Below are 17,963 nucleotides of genomic sequence, written 5' to 3'. Positions count from 1 at the left end.
TGCATGTTAATGTATACATATATTATGGCTGCCAACAACATACATCTACAGCGACTTGGTGATATTTATTCATAAGTGGGAATTAGGAGGTCCAAATTCATATTTTCCAGTAAGAAACGAAGGAACAGCTTTCTTTGTAGGATTTTTATAGTTAGAAAGCTGCGAAGGGATTTAGGGTGAGGCGCAAAGGAGATTCAGAATTAGGAAACTTTCTTTTACAGTAGCTCAGACTGAATAGCTGCAAGGCTTCCTGAATCCTCCTGAGATTTTTGTGTTTCAAGGAAGACATGGGACACCAAAGGTTACTTAATATCCCAGGAGCAGTCACTCCAGTGCTCCAACTAGAGCAAGACAGCGCCTTTCAATGTTGCAAGTACATGTAAGGAGTGTCTCAGATCTCTGAGACAGAGCTCATCAGCTGAACACCTGCTCCCAGCATAACACTATCATGCAAGTATTTTTGAAAACCACTGCCTCTCAACACTGAGCCTCCCAATATGTAACTATGATCTAATTGGTCTTGTCCCTGATTATATGGGCTTTCCTTTGTCCATACTGAATGCATTCATTTCTTGCCTAAATATCATTTTATATTTTCTTGCTAGTCAGTGCCAGTAGCACCATATAGCCTGGAGCAAAGGACCAGCTCTTGCTGGATACCTCCTGAATCACACCTGATGAGTGACAATAATTCCCAAAATACACTTGTATTTTGAAACCTGCTATTTGGGCAGAGAAGAACCCGTCTCATACATAGCATATAAGTATTGTATCATTTTAGGTTCTACAAAGCAGAACCAAGCCAAGCATCTTCTCATGCAGCAAGATAAATTTATTAAATATTTCTCTCAAACCTGTTTTTCTTCCAACCCATGTTAATTGAAATTATTCGTATTCAATCTCTTAATTCTTTCTGGCTCAGTCTCTGTATCATCTGTTTCACATTTTTGCCTGGGACTGATGTTAAACTCACTAGCTAATGCTTATGAGTCTACCTCATTTACTCTCTCTAAAAATTGTTGCAAGGCACATTAATAATAATTTCTTCAAGAGCATGCAGTTCTCTCACAAGGGAGACCCAAGGGATACGTTGTGAACCTTACCTGGTAAACTTCAGAATGTTCCTGAGCCCAGGCAACTCGTTGCCTTCCCAGATCACAAGCAGAAGGCCAGAAAGCTGTGCCAGCTCCGTCTCTGGGCTACAAAATAAATGCCAGCTCTGTGCCTTCATGTGGCCAACTGTTTGCAGCTCTTTTGCAGTACTCTTCCTACTCACCACTACTATAGACTAACACATATTGCAGCAGGCTGGGACCTCCCTGCCTCCCTACCATACCTGCCTCCCTCCTATACATATAGGAAAGATGCACCTAGCCCAGCATTCCTTCTCCAAGTGGCTGAATGTCACCCATGCAAGTCAGTCCTCCACATGCTGAGGAGTGTGCTGTTGTGCTTGGGAATCATTTTTGTTCCTTTGTGTTTGCAATGTCTCTTGACCTGCATAAAGCACGTGATGCAGCCATCCATAAATATCATGAGAACGCAGCTCGTTCTATAAATGAACACAAAATGGAATTTGATTTAGTATCATGAAATAGGAGGAAAAAGTTGGGAGCAAAGTGGAAGTGTTGATACGCTTAAGGATGGTAAATATCTTCTTGGACTAGTCACCTTTGACACAGCAAAAGCTGGAATAGGTTAGAGACCACTTCTCAGCTATGGGAAGTTGGTTCATACCTGTGTAAAGAATCTCAATTTCTGACATTTGGGTCTAGCCAACGTGACCAGGGAGTCGGCAAGCAGGGAAATCATGTGAAAATTTTCTTTGCTTTTTCCCTCAGCTGAGAGGAAGCCTGGTTTGATAAGGTAAGTGTTTTCTTATCATTTTGTTTCTGTTCCTAGAAACCAAGTTGCTGTTAAGATCTCCCCTACTCCCCCTTCCAAGTAGTATGAGACAACCAGTGGGTGGTCCCTGTTGGAAGCAATCTAAATCAGCGATGCATACACTGTCTTACCAGGCCTAGAGCTGAACTCAGAAGACTCAGACAAACCCCGGATTTGAGCACAGCAGCCTACTTTCATGGCATCAATTGCAGAACTGGAGCTCTGGTGCACGGTGCACAGCAAGATAAAGGGAAGTACAGAACATAAGCACTCCAAACTCCTCTGCAAAGCCATGGGAGAGCTTTGTGGTTGCCAAGCTAGTAATATCATCAAAATACTTTTTTTCCTTTTTCATTCTGCCCGTAACACACTGTGACTGTGAAAATGGGCTGAAGAAAAAGAAATTTAAAATAAAATAAAATAAAATAAAATAAAATAAAATAAAATAAAATAAAATAAAATAAAATAAAATAAAATAAAATAAAATAAAATAAAATAAAATAAAATAAAATAAAATAAAATAAAATAAAATAAAATAAAATAAAATAAAATAAAATAAAATAAAATAAAATAAAATAAAATAAAATAAAATAAAATAAAATAAAATAAAATAAAATAAACCCCAGCCATGCAGATTCACACAGAGCATGCAGACCAGCATGAGAAAGTGAAAGTGAAGGGGACCGCAGGAGTTATCAGGACCAATCCAGCACAGTAGCAGGCACTAGATGCTTTGCTGCAGGAAGCACTGCTTTTGCATCCTGTGGACACTTCCTGAGAAGCTGTAAAAGGCAAAGGTGTAAAAGACTAGTGCAGCATGCCAGAAGCAGAGAAGAGAAAAGCCTGCAGTCACACAACTCCATCCACAATATGCCAAGAAGTTTATTTGTGGTACTTTTCAGGCAAGCATATATAGGCTGTCATGGTGGCAACCCTCTTCTGCATTAGCAGTCTGATCTACTGCATGAGATAGCACCTATTGCCCTGGGGGAAAAGCTTAAAGGCAGAGCAGAGGAAAAGGAGATCATGGCAAGAGGCAGTGATGGCACAAAAGTGTGGTTAAGTGCTGATCTGGGAAGTATTCTGATTTCTGCCTTCACCTTGTTCACCCTGCAGGTGCTCCTCTGAAATGGGTGCACAACCGGTCTGCATCTGAAAGATGCACACAATTTTTAACACTTGGCAGCCATCTGCTCTACAAGGTGAAAAAAGCTGAATCTGCCCTCAGAATTTCAAATTTTGCTTAAAAAAAACCCAAAGAAATCTAGCTGTGATTGCAAGCAGGGATGAGGAAACTTATCTCAGGGCAATCTTTACCTCAGACAAGCCTTTCATGTCCCCAAATTTGCAAGCCATTCTATGAAGCAGCTAACAGCGTTTCTCTGTCACAACAGGCAATGGAACTGCAGGGAGAAGCAGACTTCCAGACTTTACTGATGCACGCGCGGCATTACTACTGCAGTGAAAAAACACTACTCTCAGAAGAGTACTCTTAAACCATAGCCACACAAGCTTCCCCCTTGGCTTAAGTGGCATATCACTGGCTTCTTCACCTGCAGTGCAGAGTAAAGAGGTAGCCAGGCTACCACCTGAGAGAGGAAGGGGACCCCACAATCATCCTTCTTATTCATCCATGGGAGAAGATAACATTTTGGGAAATAACGCTGGCTCTACTCTTTCTTCTCCAGCAGTTCAAAATAAGACTCTAATGGTGCTGAGCAGTACATCTACTTTGCCAGTATTATACCTTCCCACTCGTCTTTGCAGTCAGGCTTCCTGAGGTACAGCATTAAAGAATATACACAACACTTACAGAACCTGAGGGTTTGCAAACGTGACGGAAACTTGTGTGAAAATGAAGAGCTATGCGTAGAGCTACTCCATCTTGTCTAGTACTTGAGTTGAAGAATCAACACCCACAGCTAAAATAATGAACACTGATAGATATTACATTATTTTTAGGACAATAAAATAATATAATGCACGGGTTGTCACCCTTAGATGTTGCAAAGTAAATTGTTCATCTTCAGAGACCTCAAAATCTTGCTCAAGACTTCATCACATTTAATTTCACCGTAGAACCTCCCACACGTAGGTTAAAAAAAAAGTATTTTCCCCCACTACCCAGACTATCTAACCCCAGCTTCTAAATAAGACAGGTAATTCATCAGAGTGGATGGCTCCTCCAAAACTGTGGGCAGGGGTAGGCTCTGAGGCCTGTTTCCATCAATTAACAGCACAACATTGAAAGATTCTCCAGCTAGAACTAGAACAGCTGTGTCCTGAGCTGGATGCTGTGCAGATGTAAGGCCCTGCATCACATCTAACCCCAGCTGCCTCACCAGTCAAGGTCCAGCCACCAGAGCTGATGTGACCATGCTGTTTAGGGGCTCAGATTAATGTCTTCTGGGCAAAAGGTACTGCACCATATCAATGTGCTCAGAGCTGCCTCAAGGACCTCTGGCACCGCTCGTGTTACACAGCGCAGACATGGTCTTCGTGGGGTACCAAAGGAGAGAAAAAACAAACAAACAAAAAACCCCATTGCTGAGTTTTGTAGAGGAACTGAGAAAAGCAAACTCTACCATGGCTTCCCATTCCCCTTTTTAACCCCAAAGCCATCCTTATTCCTAAATTCTGTGGTGCTTTATGCCCCTTGAAGCCACTCATGCCAAAGTAAACAGCTACTTCAACCTCTTGCGGGTGTCTCAAGCTGTTGTGTGGGAATGTTTATGCCTTACAGAAGGCATATAATACCTTACAATCACTGTGCTAAGTGATACAGACTGGGGAACTTAAAAGTTACATTTGGCAACCTGCCCTTACTGTGCTCTAATTATTCCTTAATATCCCAATTTAAGGGCAGCATATTGGCCCCATTTATAAATTGTCTGGCTTTTATGAGTTTGTGTCACAGAATTTATGTTAAACAGTTTTCAGATTCTTTATTGAAAACTGCTGATTGTGTATTGCCTGACAAAGCAAAATGTCTCCATGAGAATAATGATTTATTGTAAATATGGTAGTATTAAGGCTGACTGTTCTGGGTATTAAAAATGCATGGAAAAAATCCATTGTAAAAAGTGTTATGTGAGCTGTCATAATTTGTCAGTTTAATATCTTTGTCATTTGCATTTCTCTTTAAAATGCCAAGAGCAATTAAACCTTATCTCACTAGTAGAAGTTGCCAAATTTCACTTGAAATTAAACCAGGATAATGTATCATGTTAGTTTTTTTAATAATATTAAACTATAAAAATAGGACCAGAAAAGAGACGGAAAAGGAGACATACAACAACTGCAGCTACAAAAAAACCCAGCTAAAAAACCAAAGCAGCCTGTTTCTGTGATAGAATCACACTTGTGAACTCCATAGGCTTCCTCCATCAACAAACCATTTTCCCTGACAGTAAGGCCATAGCAAAGTCTTGCTGAACTATGATTTAAATGTCAATAAACAGCTCCCAGTAGCACAAATTTCATGCCTGAGATCGCCATATTTTCAGTTCATCTCTCCACATGGTTTCCAGGCAAGCCTCCATAATGTAATACCCCTTGTTTTTTGGACTGACTCGAGTCCCAGTGAGAAAAACAGAAGGGACTTGTGAGTCAGCAGGAGCTGGAGCTAGGACGAATCGATCACAACTTTGTCTCCTGTGGAAATACCAGCTGCTGTCATATCTGTATTGGAACTGCATTGTGCATGCCTGCTAGCAATGGTCAAGCCATGGGTGAAAAAATTGTTTCTGAGATTCTCTCCTACTGTGTCTGCCTCCCTACAGAGACATAGGGTTGCCTTTATCATTGTCATTAAATATTCTGTTGCTTTTCAGAAATACACTGAAAGGGAATTTCCTGTTCAATACGTTGTAAAATAAGCAATCTCTGATAGTTACATTACAGGAACAGTGCTGCAGAGCAAACTAAGATTAAGCAAATATTTGGCCCTGGCCAACTCATTTTCTCCAAGCCTTTTGTTTTATTTGAAAATTGGATGTTAAGAGGGACCTAATTCCTCACTCAAATCCACTATTTGAGCCATATGTTGCCAGCAACTCAATACCTCATTGCTGACAAGTCTGGGTTAAGTTCGTCTCGTCTGTGAGGAAAGCAGACGAATCGCTCCTTGTCTTCTTTGCAAGAAGTCCTTCTGCTGGTACCACTGCCCCCACGAGGTGCTTGGAGAGGGTGCTTCTGTACAGGTGTCAATACAAGCCCAGTATCTGCAGTAAAGGTCATAGATCTGTTCAAATGAATACAGCTACTTCCTTCTTCTTGCGTCTCCAGCAGCACATGGGACATCCCTTCTAGTGTTGAGCTGTGCCCAGAGTCAGGCACACAGAGCTCCATGGGTGTAGGATAACAAATCCAGTTGCCCAGTCTTCTCCAACACCCTGCCTCTCCACAGGGCACTGGCTGGGGACACTCACTTTGGCCTTGAGGCCTCCACGCTCACTCAGGGACTGCTGGGCGCCACTTGCCAGCAAGAGCTATTAGAGACAAACTCAGCAGTTTTATTCAGGATTTACTCCTGTCTGCTGGGAGAAGGTTGCTAGGTATTCTTAGAGTCCTAAGCTACTTATATTTTCCAATTATACTTCAGGAGGAAGACTCGTAAACGTTTTATGTGAAAATATAAAAAATGCTTAAATAGTAAGGGAATAATAATAATGCTTAAATAGTAAGGGAAAAAAATAGAGAAAGGGAGAATTTTTTGGTAAAATTCCATCCAGTCTACTTTTTGAGCCCAAAGAAATACCCCTGCAAGTCACCTCAAAAATTAAGTATCACATTTCATAAAAGACTCACTGTTAGAGACAATGAATGATGATGGAAACAGCAGCAGACTAGATCCTTATTATCAGCCACCTGCTCTTTGGTCATACAATCTTGCTTGCTCCCTTGTCACTCACTTCCAGCCCCTTCAATCTGGGGTGTTCAAAGCCCCTGGAACACAGGCTGGTTTTCTTGGAACAATTTGTGCCAGTGCCTCTTAATACAACCTTTCCTTGTCTGGACTGATTTCTTGTACTGTCAAAATAGTTGGCTCCTGCAATTTTGGTTTCCTCCTTGCTAGAAGCCTATGGGGAAGTGCTGCCTCCCAAACTTGGATTACTACTTCCATACACTACACTTGCTTCTTCACCATGGGTGGCAGTGATGATCCAGAGTGCAGAACAGGGGTCTGAAGGCAGCTGGCCAAAAAATGCCACACAACCAGCAGATGTAAACATAAGACATGAACTTGGCACCTGATGGTTGGATGCTTGCCAGCTTTTACCAGGAAAAAAGAATCAGAAATTACTAGTAAGTAAAATTGGTGTTATACCATCTCTCCAAACCAGCTAGAGTTCATGGTGCTTCTCTCTAAGAAGCACTGCAGCAACTGGAATCATTGCTTAAAATATCATGAGTGTGTGTCAGCCCAGTGGAACCACAGCATTTCTAGCTAAAGACAGCCATTTGAAGCAGGGTGGGTGGACTATCTCCACATTAGAAGACGCTCCATCACTTCAGTGCTACACAGTATTTGGCTACTTCTAGTGCAAGTTCCTAAAGTCATCCAGGGCCATGTGTATACAGACTCGAAAATAACACGGGGAGCAGCAGCATCACAAGGAAGTCTAATCCTCACAGAAAAGTTTTCCAAGGTCATGGATTTATAAGCACACTGTTCCAACTTCTGGGTAAAGGGGCATAAACCATGAATATTATTCTAAAATTACAACAAGAAGAAATTCAACCTTCCAACAGAGAGTGACCTGTGATACACTAGAGTGTTCACTGCAAACAAGGGCATGGGTGCAAATAGGAGGCAAATTAGAATGCACAATGTAGTATAAAAGAGTTGCTTATTGCTTTGTATTTTATTGTTCATGAGCAAACCATTTTGTGGTCTATAGAACATGGCATACGGACCCAATAAAAGACAGCACGGCATCATGGATAGCGCCATTTACATATGTGTAAGAGTGGGGCAGAGAAAGGAGGCGCTGTTGCCCCTCTTAAAACACCTTCACGCTTGGGGAGAACATGGACAAAGTACCATCAAAGAGCAAAACAGAAGCTGCCGAAGGACGTGACTGATTTTGCTGCTGGAGTTTGGAATTGTCTCAAGGGCTCAAAAAGCTGTGGCAACAATGCTACTGTCTCCATTGCAAGTGGTTTTGTGTTAATGGGTTTCCAGATTCATAGGGACAATTCAGATGAGATTAAGCCTTAGATGGCCAAAGGATTTCAGAGCCCTTTATAGGCAACAAATGAACCTAACCTTTGAGATTGTTATCTAGCCTAATTCTGCACACAGATCAGCTCAACTGGTTAGAAGTTCTTGAACTCTATGAGTTGATGAGAAACCTGGATCATAATCTGAAGTCCACCTCCCAGTTTCGTTCTTCTGCCTGTTATTTTTTTCCCTCCTCTGTGTTTTAGAAAGATGCCTCGAAATCAGGTAAGACATAACAAAGCATCTGTAAGGTCAAATCCTCAACCAGCATTCGATCCCAGCAGTCTTATATTTAAAGAGTGCTAAATAAGTCCTATTGACATACGGAAAGACAAAAATGACCTGCTACTTCAAAAGCAAGGGAATTTCCATTTCCAGTTTCCTGTGTCTCTTACTCTTCCTGTGAACACATGATGTCATGCAGAACGCTAAATTGACCACTTGCTATCGTCCCCATCCCACAGCATTTCAGGCTTTAAGTTAAAGTCTTGCTTCAATGGAAAGTTCTAAGTTTCACTATAGGTCAAATATAAAGTTTGATGTTGCTATTGGATATTCCTCAGAGATAGGATGTACAACAGACAAGACCTCCAAGTCCCTTTAAAACACATTTTTTACTTGAAGGCATAGCCTGCAGCCACAGCTGCAGAACCTACATAATTCAGGGTAACAATTAACCACAGCTAGCTCATTACTGCTAAAATAATATTCCAAGTGCAAAGAAGTCATCAAAGTAAATCCCCAAGAAATCTGAAACAAGGCCTCCTGGTTTTGTGCACTGCTGGTATGGTATGCCATAGGACCTCACTATGGTGCCATTCACCTCCACGAGGTCCTTCCCCCAAGTCTTTGGCACATCACACTGGCATTCTCCTTAGTAAGAACAAGTGGATAAGATTTGTCTGTTTTAAGGTGAGATGCCTGTCTGAGCACGACACAGCTGACTAGGAGCTCTGGGGGAAGGGATGTTGCTGATCTCACTCCTTCTTACAGGAAATCCCCCCCCAAAAGCATCACTTGGAAGCACTTCTGTTTCCGCAGCTTCTTTCTTCCTGCTACTGCAAGTTTCTTGCTGCTTTTATATGTGTGTTTTTCCCCCCACAAGCTATTTCCAGACCTTCCTAGGTTTTTTAAAATGAGTTTTGTTACATCACTGCTGTCTCCAGGTTTGATGTGTTTGGCCCAAAGTAGATGTGTGCAGCAAAGCCAGAGCCCATGCCCTGCCAGTAGTGGCAGGCAGGGGCTGCTGGCTGCCCTCCCCTGCCCAGAGCAGCAGGCAGCCTTGCAGCTGAATACCTGCAGACGGCCTGTCACAAACAGCTGATGCCAAAATAGGCAAAAAATACAACTAGAACTGTCCTATTGTGCCCTACACAGATGGATGAATATTTTATTGTTATTCCAGGAAAGGCTTTTAAAAGAACACACGAGACAACAGTTATGTGGAGCTGTCTCTGTACACAGAATAAAAATAAAAGCAATCTAACACTAAAGGAAAGAACTTTAAAAATGAAGACATTCTTTCTAAACCTCACAAAATGGCATCAACAGCTAAAAGTGTACACAGGTGACCTATTAGCAACACTGATCTTTTTAAATGACGGTTTTGGCCAGAAAATAATTTTAATGATGGAAGAGGAGAAGAGTGACAAATTACAGAGATATTTCTGTTATGCGGAGCAGAAGATGGAGTTTTGCCCAACAATTATCCATGGTCTGACTTTGGAAGTCTCTTTCAGCAGCATGATGAGTTTAATAACAGAGGCCTGATTCACTGACACTGATACCAAATTGTTATTTCTAACACTCAGTAGCTAAAACACGCAGCTTTTCTAATATTCTGCAGTTCTGTATTACCAGAAATAGCATCTCTCCAGGAAGAATTCGGGCAGGTATCCAGTTTATATACATCAGCGTGTTTACATTTCAATTGGTGGACTGCTGAAGAACAAATCAATCAGGAGGTTGGGCTTAGGGATGAAAATAATCCTGCTCTCTCTGATCTCATAAGCGCCCAGATGACACTGCAAGGGTTTTCAAAGGTGCTTTCCCATCCTTGTAGAAGTCAGAGGGACAGGCCAGACATACAGACGTATTCAGCTGCACAGTCCCCATGTGGGCATCCCAGTTAGGGATCACGATCCCTAAACATTCCTCTACAGATCCGGGTGTGTTTACCCAGCACCCTGTAGGCTCTGTGGAAATGGTTGTGTTCCCTATCCTGCTCAAAGTATGGAAATGGCTGCACTCTTAGAAGAGCTGCCTGGAGAAGGGAGCATGTCCATGCCACGTGTGCAGCTGAAGCCCTCTGGGGGTTTGGAGCAAGCTGACCACAGGCAGCAGGAAGATCACTGGTAACCACAGAAGAAACTGGATCACAGCCTTACCCTCTGCCATGATATCTTCAATATGGCTTCGTTTCATCTGTTGTTGGGTTGGTTTGGGGCTTTTTTTTTCCAACTAGATTTTAATTTTTGTCCAAAAGGATTATTTTAACCAATTTCAATGGTATATAGGTTGTTTTATAAAAATGGAAAGCATCACTGTTTCTTCATGAGAAAAAAAATATCTGGAGTTATTCAGCAAACTAATGTTATAAGAAGCTGTGAGAATAGTTGGCAAGTTGTGCAGACATCAAGTCTTACTTATTTTAACTTTTTGCAGATAGTAACCACACCGGACTCTTCCTTAGAACAACAAAACCAACCAACCAAAAAAAAAAAAAAACAAACAAACCAAAAAACCAACAAAACAAAAAACCCAACCAACCAACCAAACAAAAACCCACACAGAGGAAAATCTGTTTCTATGGCTTTCAGACACAAGCTTCCCTCTTCATCCCCCCAAAACTGGCCTTTAAAATAAATGTGACTCATTCCAGAACAGATTCTTATAGCTGGATTAAAGTGGTGTCTCCATCAGGACTTCAACAGTATTAGTTGTTGATGCTGAAGTGTAAAAACCTGGAGGAATTAGCAGCTCTGCCTGCCAGGGTATCTCTTGCCCACAGGCATTCTGTGTTGGAGAGCAGGAATCCTTCTCCTCCAGCAGAAAATTCTGCCTTGTCATGGAATATCAAACACAAGTCATTATCATTTATTATGTTAAGGCTTCTTAAAAGCTAGCCAAAGCACCAAGTGCAAAGAGTATTGCTAATCTTATTTATATCCAAAAATGAATATTTTACTAGGACCATGTCAGGTTTTTTTAGATGCTGGTGACGTAATTTTCCATGATGTTACATTTTTAATTCTAGAAAAACTTTTTTTTTTTTGGTCTTGGAATTTATAGAAATAAAGGCAGCAAGACCCTTTTATCTATTTGTGACAGAAGTTCATAACAATACATGTGAGATGAGAATGACCTGGACAGCTTAGCAGACATGAACAAGAGTTCTGCTTCTACTGTAAAAAAAAAATCAAACCAAAACACCCACAACCCCCTGAAAATCACTGAAGCCTACTGTAGAATAATCTTTGCCACACACACATTGTAGAGGTGATCATCACTTTTAAGGTCAACATTAGACAAATCTGATGATCTGAGCAGTTTTCAAAGGGCACTGAATCTACTGCAGATTGTGTCTCCTAATATGTATTGCACTAGTACCAATAAATCTGTGAGATCTCAACATGTTCAAGTTTCACAGCAGTCAAAGCAGCATGCAAAGTATCTGTCCCAAAAAGCTCTCTTTTTCCTCTGTCTTGTGATACAAGGTAATGCAAAAGGGAAATGCAAATAATGCATTTCATCACCGAGGTAATGATGTGTGCACCTCCTTAGGAACCATGAAGTGCATTATTTGGGATGAAAATGCATGATCTAAAGTTGGAACATCAAAGAAAATAAAAAGTGCAAATATATTCAGTATTTTATGTACTAAATATGAAAGAGAGTAAATCATTATACAGAGAAAATAGAGGCAGCTTAAAATAAGACAGATAGCAGCTAACCACTATCTACTTTTTGTTAGCTTTATTAGTTACCTATCCACACCTATTTCAAACTGTGAGAGATATTTCTCTCTGAAGTACACGCATTTTCCCTTCCTGCCACGTTTCCTGCATATAGCTTCCAAAATAACACTGAATACCTTAAAAAGGCAGATCCTACATTACAGTTTAGGTTCACATTTCCAGGAAACAGACTTAGAGCAGAAAAAACCAGACTGTAAAAGGGTTAACAACTTAAGTGTGTCACATTTTAGACATAAAAATTTGCTTTAATAAAGGACATTTAAAAGGAAGAAGCCGCAAAGGGTAAAGAAACACATCTCCTGCAGCAAGTGAGAGAGGAGACAAACGAACCCCGTAGCTCCACTAAGAATGAAGATCAGTTTTATTTCACTTACCGGCATTATCCATTATTCCCTCTCGGTATTCAAAAAGCACAGTTCCCCAGAAAAGCAGCCGGTACAGTCTCAGGCTCGCTAATGAAGCTGGCTGCCCTTCTCCTGGTTATTAGACCTTGCAGGCAGTCAGAGCAGACTTCATGTACTGACTGCAGTAGACATCACCAGGAAATTTATATCTCCAAGGATGACAAACAGCCATTAGCTCCATTATAGGCTGATTAAGATTGTGTGAGCCTATCAAGTAGATACTTAAATCCCCCAGGGTTTTACATCTATGGGGGGAAAACAAAAGAACTCCGAGCCTATAATACTGAATATATGTTTCTGAAAAGTAAAAGTAATGCTGATGAGGAGAGGTTTAATGAGTAGGAAGGCAAAACCTTAAATACAAAAGGGATATATTACCAAGCAAAGGGCTGTTATTTATCAGTGACGCAACAGCAAAAGTTTTAGGGAGGAAAAAAAAGGGGGAGGAATCTGTGTCTGAGAAAGTGTTACGTTAGGCTACAATTTGCAGCCATTAGCTTTGGCTGTGCTTTAAATCCTGCAAGTTCTGCACCTGATGTTCTCTACATCAGGTGTTCTCCTTTTTGTGAGAAACACAGTAGGTGTGCTTATCTGTAAATGCATATCAATATATTAACTGCCTGGAAACATTCATTATTATAGTGATCATAGCTGAATGTAATGAAAGGGTGAAAAGTAACTACAGAGCTTTATTTCTTTTAAAGTCAAAGTAAAAAACACTGGATGCTGGAGGGATTGGACTCAACAAAATCTGAGTGATGTATGCTGAAATGAAGAGGTATTATTTCTAAATTTTCCATACCACCTGAGACTTTGATGCACAGGCTTTTCTCCCATAGAAGGAAACAAACAAACAAACAAACAAACAAACAAACTCAGTATAGGCTCATAAACATTTCTGGAATATTAGGGTTCTATCCCCCATTTTGGCACTGATTTGCTGTGTAACCCTAAACCAGGCATTTTGTGCCACAGTGTTTGCCCAGTTGTGACAGGGGCACCATTACACACATGGCCTTTGGTGAAAGACAATGTCACCAAGTACTGACACTACATAAATGTTGCACAGTATTTTCTCAGTATTTATACCTTCCATTAGATAATTCACTCCAATCCTCTTTATTGCAATGGAGAAGGAAAGCAGTTTTTTTTATATCTGCATTATATTGACCCTCTGCCCCACAGCATCACATGAGCAACAAAATATGTTTTCTATTCATCACCCCGTCCCTTTGATCTTATTTGTCTTTTTAAAAATTTAAATAAAAAGACGGTTGCGGCACTGAGCTATTTACACTGAGTAAGAAGTGGAAAGAATCAATGAGAGCTAAAGTCATCAGCAAGAATGGAGAATATCTAGGGCATACTGGATATATTCTGTATTTCCAGAAAGGAAGTGCTTGGAGGGCTAAGGAGAGAGTAAAGATTAGAGATCTGTCACACTTCATATTAAGCTTCTATTTATAAGTGGCTTATGAAGAGCATATAAAAAATAGAAGTTAGCATAAGCATGTTGCATTAGTACATGTCACAAATAGCTACAACAACACTCATACAAAGGGTTAAAGATGACCAATAAGGAGCTTATTCATTTGCTAGATTCTGTATCACAATGACAGTTGATTAATGTGCCAATTTGGGTAATTGGTTAATGTGCATTTGGTGAAATCTAGTTGCAGAGGAGCACTAAACTGGAGGCTGTGTGATGACCATCTGATAAAGGCAATCACTTTTCTCCAGCTCCTCTGTGGGAGAGAGCTGCCTGGAGAATGCTGGGTTCCTGCAGAAAAGAGAGAAAGCACAGGCTGTTGCTCTGTCTTTAAAGCCCCACATGTCCTCAAGTGAGCTGGGGGATGTGCTGCAGCACTGGCAGACTGCTCAGGAGAGAAGGGCAGAGGATTGTGCCTTCATGCTAGGATGCTACTGCTCTACTATGGAGCCAACCAAGGCAACATCAAGCTGCCGATGTGAAAAGAAGAGATGGCTTGGTTTTGAGATGGGGCTCTGCAGAGCTGCAAATCTACAGGTGTCTGAGCTCAAACAGCACTGAGGGATGGTGACAAAGCCACTGCAGGGCAAAAGGACAGATACATATCTTAAATCCCACAAAGTATGCAAATGTCTTGTGCTGACTAAAACTAAGAGAGACTGGTTTTGAATCCAACTTGTTTGCTTTGACTTTCACTGAAAGCTGGAAATGGGGAGCTCTGTACTTAAGAAGCCACCAGGCAATGGTGCAGCTATTGGAAACCAGTTCCTACCCTTGTGTCTGGGGAATACAGGTGGGCAACACCCTCTGCCAGAGAGCCCAAGGGAAGATGCAAAGCTGCACCTACTCAGACTTCAGGGAAGTGAAGAGCTCCACATAGTGACTATTTCTATGTGCAGAGCAGTCCTAGTGTGCATGCCATGGCTGAACCTCAGCTGCAGGGCAGATGGGCTTCATGGTGTCCTTCAGGGTGCTGGTCCCCCAATCACACAGCTGAGAAGACCTACAGAAGCACACCACAGCTCCCTTCCTGCCCTCATGCACAGGTTTCCTTCCGAAGATGCCCTGGAAGATGCTAATGTGTACCCAGGCCCCTGCCTGACATGCAATTCAGATTCACAGCTTCAGGTCAGCTAAGGATCAGGATTATAAGGTGCTAACTAGAGTATGGGAAGTCCCAATTGCAACAGCTTGCTAAGCATTGAGTTTGGGTGCTTCATCATGGCTGTGTGACAGGTGCTGTTAATGAAATTAACTGTTACTGGAATTTATTAACTCTTGCAAGCTAACTATAAATGGAAATTTCATATGACGTGATGTAAATCTCCTCCATTTGAACAGAAAGCATCTCATCAGGAAACTTTGAAAAAGAGAAAGCTTTACAAAATACATTCATTGAGGTGGGATTTTTTAAAATTGTAGGTAATTCGATTATTGCATAGAAATCAACAGGTGTGTATGATCAGATGCCATTATTACAGGGTTAAAGCAATGTCTGCCTGACTGAACATGGGGGAAAAGAAAGATACAGGTAATAGATGGGGTTCAACGAGAAGACGGTGATTGTTATTTAGAAGTAAAATATACATATATTCCAGGCATAAATTTGCTTAATTTGTGAGTACAGAGCAACCCCGTCACAATACATGAAATGACTAAGTCTTTTAAAGGAAAATTTTTGGTAAGGACTAAGAAGATCAGATCTGTGCAGGTGTAAAACTCTCTGTTCATCTTGCAAAAATCTCATACTCCATCAGACTGTATCCTGGTTTTCTTCACCTATGAGGTGGTCCTGTATCACAATCCATTTCAGCCACAGGCACTTAAGACCTGGGCTCAATTCCTTTCATCCACAGACTTCCTGATTTTGTGCAGGCTCCTCCAACATCTGACCTAGGAACAGCTTGTACTGTGCTCGCCCCCACACCTCAGCTGTGTGAGGATAAACACACTGGAGGTTATGTGAGACCCCAGTGCAGAGTTAGGAGCCGGGGAAGTCACTAACCCAGATAATCAGGGCCAACCCCTGGAGAAGAAAGCATTACAGGGTACATTAGTAGTACTGCTAATTACACAGAACCCTAACGATCCCGCTCTCCAATACACCTGATGTACACAGCCTGCTGCAGTAATGACATTTCACTCCCAGGAAAATCAATGACGATTCATGGAGGCACAGAAATCTGCCCAGGTAAGCATCAGAGAAATCAGGATAAACAGAGACCTCAGTGCCCAGCCATCAAAAACACTTAGAGCTGACAAACCTGCAGAATCGATGGACAGCTTCAGCTGTGGTGTTTCCAATCATGACAAAGATGCCTAAGAACACATTTAGAAAATGTGAAATCTGGCTCTGTTCAGTGCACATTTGTCACTGCAAAGATCTGATTCTGTAAGATGCCATTTCAGGCAAAATGTTTCGCTTCCCTTTCACTGTGTCTGTTTCTTCCCACACAGAAATCATCAGGCAGGTGTCTCTGGGATAAGCTATACTTGTTTTTAGATGCTGTGGGTTTGAATAGTCAACGTCAATACTCTAAATAGACAACTTCATGTGATTCTTGTAAGTATCCACCAAGTCCCAGGGCAATGACTGTGCTGAGTACACAGGATCTGTAGTGCTCCAGAAGGTATTTCCTTCTCTGAAGTACCTTTCCATCCACCAATGGTGAGGTGCTTTCACTGGGAGAGAGGGAAGGACAATCTGAGAAGGCACAGGAATGACAGCAAAAGATCTGAACTCTGCTACAGACATATCCCAGTATTTCAGTTGATAACAAAGATTGCCACTTGTTACAGAGTGCCTTTGGTGCTTATAAACTTAGCCACCGCAACACTGCACCAAAATCTGGAATTAGTAACGTCTATAAATACAAAGTTGTTAGATACACATTCTCCAGGCTTTAGGAATATTAAAACCCTCCTCTGGCACGTTCTTGAAAGTTGCTAGGCAAAAGGGAAAGCCTGTTGAGGATGTGCTGAGCAGTATGCATGGAATAGGCTTCCCTGGGTAAGAGCTGAGGGTTCAGCAAAGTGCAGAAGCAACCTCCAGTAGAAACCTTCCCTAAGCCTCACCAAAATTTCCCAGCACTGATGGGAAAAAGTTTTGACAAAGGTCTTTTCCCTGCCTTACAAAGGCAGAAGAGTTTGAGAGCAGGACAGTTACAAGGATGTTCTTTTCCTGGGAAGAAGCTCCAGTTCAGCCTGGAAATATTGGTAATACACAGGTGTAAGTGCAGAGGGTGCTTTGTTTTGCTGAGCAAACAGCAGGAACCTCTTGTTCCCCGGGAAGACTTTATCCTTGAACAGCCTGGGCAGATGCAGTGGTTCTGACTCTTGCTGAAAGCTGCAAGGGGAGAAGCAACACCTCTGAAGTCAACAGATTTAAACTGATAGAAAACAAGGAGAGAGTGGGATCCAGACAGCAATATGCGGTCGATGTAGGTGGGGAGTTTCACAGCACAGATGGGTTTTCAGAGGGAGCAGGAAGGGGCTGGGCATATGATGAGTTCAGCGCAGAGAGGGTGGCAGGGCTGAGTGAAAGGAGGGACAGGCAGTGGGAGGGGAAAGCAGGGACATGGGGAGAGGTCAAGAAGGAGGTTTCAGCATATCATGAAGAGGGGGAGCTCAGCAGGAGATAAAAGCATGGACAAGAAAAACATCTCTAAATACTTGATTATTTAAGAAAATTGTAGCTTTTTTTCTGAATCCTGGATTTTAGTGAACTCATATCTACAAAGCAGCATGGTACGTATTCAGTTTGAAATACTGGAAAAAGAAACACAAGGTTTTGGTCTTTAGTTTTCTTACCAATTCGTTTATGAAGGCTTTGCATGTGCCTAACTGCCTACCTAGCCCCGGAAACCTGAGGATTTCTAGGATTTGGATATGCCTGAAAGAATTGTACCTGGCATGACCAAAAGTAAATATATATTAACTATGTGCTGGTGTCACCATGAGCACAGCTGCATGGCTGGCAATGG

General features: G+C 41.7%; 1 protein-coding gene across 4 annotated transcripts in view; it reads right to left on the bottom strand.

Annotated features, from left to right (window-relative positions):
- PHACTR2 (phosphatase and actin regulator 2) overlaps positions 1-17,963 on the bottom strand; it is a 130,493-nt gene that overhangs the window by 89,875 nt on the left and 22,655 nt on the right. Inside the window, exon 1 of one of the 4 annotated variants that reach the window (XM_017737252.1) lies at positions 12,462-12,889. The exons of the other annotated variants lie outside the window; for them this stretch is intronic. Within the exon in view, the coding sequence (XP_017592741.1) occupies positions 12,462-12,474 (13 nt within the window). The 5' untranslated portion in view covers positions 12,475-12,889. Of the gene's footprint in view, positions 1-12,461; positions 12,890-17,963 lie in introns of those variants that run through there. 4 annotated transcript variants of the gene reach the window in all.

Source organism: Corvus brachyrhynchos, unplaced genomic scaffold, assembly GCF_000691975.1.
Source record: "Corvus brachyrhynchos isolate BGI_N302 unplaced genomic scaffold, ASM69197v1 scaffold6, whole genome shotgun sequence".
In the NCBI taxonomy this organism is placed as follows: domain Eukaryota; kingdom Metazoa; phylum Chordata; class Aves; order Passeriformes; family Corvidae; genus Corvus; species Corvus brachyrhynchos.
Note: the sequence above shows the minus strand (reverse complement) of the source record. Positions and strands in the feature narration are given on the sequence as shown.